Genomic DNA, 6,000 nt, shown 5'->3' on the forward strand with positions numbered 1-6,000 from the left:
CAGGGGCAGAATCAAAACTTTCTTTACACAAATACTTCAAACTTTTACACATTCCCTTCTTTATGAAAACGAAGCTTAAATTGGTCCTTCAGCCCTGAAGCTTTCTCTCCAAAGCACACAACATTTCTAAAGAAGTAATGATCTTCAAATAAATTCAAATCATTTTTAAAAATATCTTTGGGGGCTGGAAAGACAGTACATCAAGTAGAGCACTTGCCTTCATGTGGCCAAGCCAGGTTTGAGCTCCAGCACCACATATGGTCTCCTGAGCCTGCCAGGAGTGATCCTTGACCTCAGAGCAAGGAGTAAGCCCTGAGCATGACCAGTTGTGGCCCCGAAAAAGAGATCTTTCAAAAGCTTCCCCAGAGGCACCTCTCCACCTAATCAACTTGATGACAGCTTTAATGCTGCTAATGACAGTCCCACTGCAAGAACAGTTTACTTCAGACTGTTTTTACACCATCATGACTGTGGTCCATCATAATTTTATCATCTTTTTAATTACTTCCCCCTCAACACAGAATATGATTAGTTAGCACAGCAGAGAGCCTATTAAGAGATCAGAGATCTCGTGACAAACATATCTTCCACTCCCTTCTTGGAAAACTCATTTTCCCTAGTCTCTACTTGCTGAAATCCATCAGTCCTCTATCGGACAGTTAAAAAGTCAACCTCTTCCAGTAATGTACACCTCTACAGAAACCTACGGACATTATAGCAAATTACTAAGCTGCAAGGTCAGGGCCAAAATCAGGACCAAGGCTACTATCACCACTTTGGTTCAACGTTGTTGTTTTGGAGATCCCAGGCAAGTCTTATTCCCAGGAACAGAGATGAACAGAGGACAAAATGGTCCATCAACAAGGCTCTGACATTAAGAAAGCAGTAAGATAGCTTCAGGAAATGTTACATGTTTTAGACTTGACAGAAAGGGGTTAAAAGATTATGATGGTATAGGAGTGAGAGCTAGGAAGGTCAGTAACTGTCACAATCTTTTCAAAGGCAACAACAGACCCATTAACTGAATGGATAAGAAGTCAGTCAGAAAAAATAAAATTGTACATCAAACTAGTTGGAAAACTTTCTCAACTAAAAAGAAAGTTAATGCAGCATGGGGGAGGGGGGCTAAAGGAAGATATTGGGGGGGAAGGAAGGCGGGAGGTGAAGTAACAACAATGCAGGTCTGGTAAAAGCAAAATAACATCATAAACTTCCCTAGGAATGGCCTAGAGAAGTTACTGAGACTGGGCTGGAGCGATAGCACAGCGGGTAGGGCGTTCGCCTTACAAGCGGCCAACATGGCCGACCCGAGTTCGATTCCTCCGCCCCTCTCGGGGAGCCCGGCAAGCTACCGAGAGTATTGGATATGCCAGACACAGTAACAACAAAGTCTCCAATGGAGACGTTACTGGGCCCGCTCGAGCAAATCGACGATCAACGGGAGGGCCTTTACCTTTACCTTACCTTTAGGAATGGCCTAGAGAAGTTACTGAGACGAAACCTAGGTTATTCCACAAAGGAGCATCAACAAAATAAGTCAATAGGCTACCAAATCTATATTAGTGAACACAGAGAGGACAGAAGTACAAATTATTGGGTTGACAAGTAAATTAAAGTTCATGTACAAAGAACAAGTTAAAACAAATAAACAATAAATCGCCTGGGGATGGTTGAGGGTTTGGCTCAGAGTCATGTGTGAGACTTTGGGTTTGAGTCCCAGTACAGCCAAAAAAAAAAAAAAAAGAAAGAAAGAAAGAAAAGAAAAGAAAAGAAAAAAAGAGCTGGTGTGGTAGTACAGCAGCTGGTAGGTCATTTCCCTTGATGTGGCTGAACCCAAGTTAGATCCCCAACACCTCATATGGTTCCCAAGCACCTCCAGGAGTGAACCAGACAAAGCCAGGAATAAGCCCTGAGCACTTTCAGGTATGGTCCAGAAACAAACAGGAAGAAAGCAAGGAAGGAAGGAAGGGAGGGAGGGAGGGAGGGAGGAAGGGAGGAAGGAAGGAAAAAAGGAAGGAAGGAAGGAAGGAAGGAAGGAAGGAAGGAAGGAAGGAAGGAAGGAAGAAGGCAGGAAGGGAGGAAGGGAGGGAGAGAGAAGGGGAAGGGAAGGAAGGGAATTTTTAAAAGTAAAATATAAAGTACAAGTTATAATAAGGAGTGGAGTGGTGGCTTCTTTCAACACTTTCTATACTGAAGCTTTGATCATGTAAGAACTCAGTGGAGAAGACTTGGAAATAGAAAATTCTTAGAAAAGTGGAAGGGATGGAGCTAGTGCCAGAGACAGAGGCGGCAGCTATTTTCCTGGGAGAGTGGAAGACACAGTTCTAATAAAGTTTTGCAAAGAAAAGTGAGAAGAACTTTTACATTTATGCTCAGTCATAAATCATAAAGCAGGGCAGTGTTATGGAAACAGGTGGTTTGGGATTTGGTCGTGGAAGTTTGTAGAGAGAGAAGTGTGCACGATAATTCAATTTCTTCCAGGGTTGCAGCAGCTGAAGAGAACTGGGGAAGTCAACAACCAATTACACGCCAGCATCTGTGATTCCTTGTCACTTGATTTATGACGCTTTTGCAATTTTTGAGAAATACAGTCTTTCACAGTAAAAAATGCACAGCTCTGCCTATCACTTCAATTGAAATAGGAAAGTTCTTGGGTCCTTCTCGATATATCTTCTTGGGTTCCTCTATACAGTCACACAGTATTCTAAAATATCCTATGCTGCTCTATTACTTCCTACATTACAGGGATGATATCATAAAGACTAAGTTAATTACTGAAGTCATATGCTTAAAGATCAACAATGTAACAGATCAGGATACATACACCAAGTGTAAGCAGTGGCTTATTTTAACAAAGCACATCATTGAAAGCAATGCTTCTAGTCCCACAAGTCTTAAATACACCATCTATACTCAAATATTTGCATTAAATGAAAAAAAAAAACAACTCATTGCTTTTAACTAAAAATTCCTAACTTGCATTCCACTTAAAAAACCATTACTTCCATTATGTGAGAGTTGCTTCAAACTGTGTTTTTTTTCCTATAAACTTCATATATTTTCCAGAAGCCTTCCTTCATTTCTCATTCCTTGCTCAATCACACACATTTGGATCTCCAAAGAATCTCATCTACCAATTACAGCCTCCTGATCCAGTCTGCTTACATTCCATTGCACACACACCCCCCTACAAACAACTCACCAACTGGTTTGAAGTTCCACCATACCTGGTGGACCATGGCGCAGCATCCTTGCCCAATATGGCTTAGGAACCACACCTGAACGCCAGCTCTTTGAGAGCTGAACAACTCCAAAAGGAGAGTCATCCTTTTGGTAACTGCAATACTAGAGGGTTGGGGCCAAGGACTTGCCTGTCCAAATACAACACAAAGCAAGAGAACCACTAAAGCTGGATCCAGTGTAAGGGGAAACAAAACACCAAGTGGTTTATTTTAGAAGAATATTATCAAGTCTGAGGACCTGAGCAACAGTGCAGCCAACCCGAGTTCAACCACAGGCATCCCTACCCTGGCCACACACCCCAGCACCACCAGGCGTGAGTGCAGGGCCAGAAGTCCTGAGCACAGCCAGGTGTGGCCCCAAAATAATAATAATTATATATATACACATATATATGTATGTATTAGGCCCACTGTGGGAGGAGCGAGGGAAAGGAGGAGAGAGAGAAAACACCAATTCCACTCGAGCTTATTTCCTCCATACAGGGAATATGTGGAAACATTTCTAAGAAGCGTCTACATAAAATCGGATGGAGCCCTGGAGGGGGCCTGACTCCACTACTACTAAAACTGCCGTCTCTTGGGCCAAGTGCAATAAAACAGCAGGCAGCGCGCTCGCCTCGCACGCAATCCACCCGGGTTCGATTCCTAGCACACCATATGGTCCTCCGAGCACCGCCAGGAGTGATCTCCGAGCGCAAAGACACGACAAGGAAGCCCTGGCACGGCCAAGTGTGGCCAAAATAACAGCAAAGCATCGAAAGCAGCCCTCTCTGGACCACCTGTGCCCAGGTTCAGCAAGTTCGCGAGGACGCGCGGGAGAGGGGGGGTCCTGCCGCTCAAGAAGCACTGGGGTCCCACGGAAGGCAGTGAGAGCTGCAGGAGGCAGGTGATCCACAGAGTCCAGAGTTTGGGGCGTAGAGCGGGGTCGCGGTGGAGGTGGGGGAGCGGACTGAGGTCAGAAAACTGGGTAGGAGGAGAGAGAAAGCCGGGTCCCTCCGATCAGTCTGCGGGGAGCACGGTGGGCAGGCGGGACGCAGGACAAACCTCGTCCCCGCACCCCAGCTACAGCCACACACTCTCCTACGCACGCAGCGCCCCGAGACCCGCAGGTGGCACGCCACGGTCCAGGGCGACCCCGAGTCGCGGCGGGCAATGCAGCGAAGTGGGCAGCGCAGAAGGGCCTGGGGGCTTCTCTTCCAGCTCTCCAAGAGGGGACTCCCCGCGCCCCGGGCCGGCCTCCCCTCGCCTCGCCACGGACCCCCACGACCCCTCGCACTCACCCAGATGATGAGGCTGTCGCACAGCGGCAGATCGGACTGCGGAAGCGGCTGCGTCCCTTCCATGGCCGGGGCCCCCGTCCACGACGCGGCTGACCCCGACACCTGCCTCCGCCCCGCGCTCCTCCCGGAGCCGGCGTCCGTCGACGACCTGCGGCGCAGGACAGCTCGGGAGCCAGGCCCAGCGCCCCGCGCGGCTCACGCGCCCCGGCCTCGGCGCCGCGACGTCGCCGGCGTCACCCCCTCCCCTCCCCGCCCCGCGCCGCGCCGCCGTTCGCCCCCGAAGTCCCGCTCGGCCCGGCCCGCGCCGCGGCGCACCTGAGCCCCGCCCCGCCCCCGCGCCCCGCCTCCCCGCCCGTCCCGCCTACCCGCCCCAGCACGCCTCCCCGCCCGCCAAGACCGAGTGAGTGACCGGGGCGCGCGCCAGTCACAAAGCAGGCGAGTGCCCGGGCCGGGCGGGCCGGGAGGCCAGGGGGCGGGAAGAGCGGGACGAGGTGGCGCAGGAGACGTTGCTGATTGGACGCTCCCGGTGGGGCTTCAGCCAATCAGCGTGAAACAAGACACCCTCCCGGAGGGAGGGCGAGCGGAGGGGAGGCACAGGGGTTTATGACCTGGCAGGTGCAGCGAGGGCGGGGAGGTGGCGCCCGGGAAGAGGGGCGCGCGTGCGCCGCGGGGCGTTGGACCGGCTCCAGCTCGTGCATTTATTTCCCTAGCTCAGAAGCAGAAGCAGTCGGGTGGGTGCAGAGCATTTGGAGACCCTGTATTTCCTACACACACCCCCCACACACCACCGCCACCTTCATCGAGGGTGGACAGCTCCTGGGAACACCTGTGGAAACTCACGCTCTGCTCCTTATGTCTCCAGAGCTACCCGTGAAGCAAATCCTCTCTAGACCGACACTTGGAGGGAATTGGGTTTTTTTTTTTTTTTCAGGCTCTCCTTTGGAAAAGGGTGTCTGGATTCGCAGACGTGGCCAAGAAATGTGTTCCCTAAGGGAGAAAGGGAGCTGGAAAGGACAAGCTGTAAAGCTGCTGAAGTCAAATGTATTTGCAAGATCACAAGTCAAGGGCAACTTACTTTAAACTGGGTAACAGGGAAAGTCATTTTCAGGTAGGAAAATGTTTATCGTATTTGGAAAACACGAAAGAGAACAATGAACTGTTTTCCTTTGGCGATTGAAAACCATGTCTTTTCTGAGAATTTTCTGGGGTAAGGGGGTGCTAAAATTGGAGACTCTCCAAGGCACTGATGTATTGAAGGGGGCTGGAACATAACTCTCCCTTGCTGATTTTCATCAATTCTCTCACTCAGACTCATCAATTCATGTTCTGTGTAAAAGTGCAGCTGGCTGATTTATATTGCTGCGTCTGTATATTTAGACATTGAACGTTTAAAACTGATGGATGACTGCAATTAAAAGCCCCCAAAAGTAAATCAGTCTCGTTCTAAAAATATAGTGTGTGCATTTGCTATCAAGTCT

The 6,000-nt window shown here is 49.5% G+C and overlaps 1 protein-coding gene across 2 annotated transcripts in view; it reads right to left on the minus strand.

Moving 5' to 3' along the window:
- HOOK1 (hook microtubule tethering protein 1) overlaps positions 1-4,748 on the minus strand; it is a 67,435-nt gene extending 62,687 nt beyond the window's left edge. For both annotated transcript variants that reach the window (XM_056122355.1, XM_056122354.1), the window contains exon 1: positions 4,523-4,748. In XM_056122355.1, coding sequence (XP_055978330.1) covers positions 4,523-4,585 — 63 coding nt within the window. In that variant the 5' untranslated portion in view covers positions 4,586-4,748. The remainder of the gene's footprint in view (positions 1-4,522) is intronic.
- Positions 4,749-6,000: the final 1,252 nt, after the last annotated feature.

This window comes from Sorex fumeus, unplaced genomic scaffold, assembly GCF_029834395.1.
Source record: "Sorex fumeus unplaced genomic scaffold, SorFum_2.1 ptg000045l, whole genome shotgun sequence".
Classification (NCBI taxonomy): Eukaryota; Metazoa; Chordata; class Mammalia; order Eulipotyphla; family Soricidae; genus Sorex; species Sorex fumeus.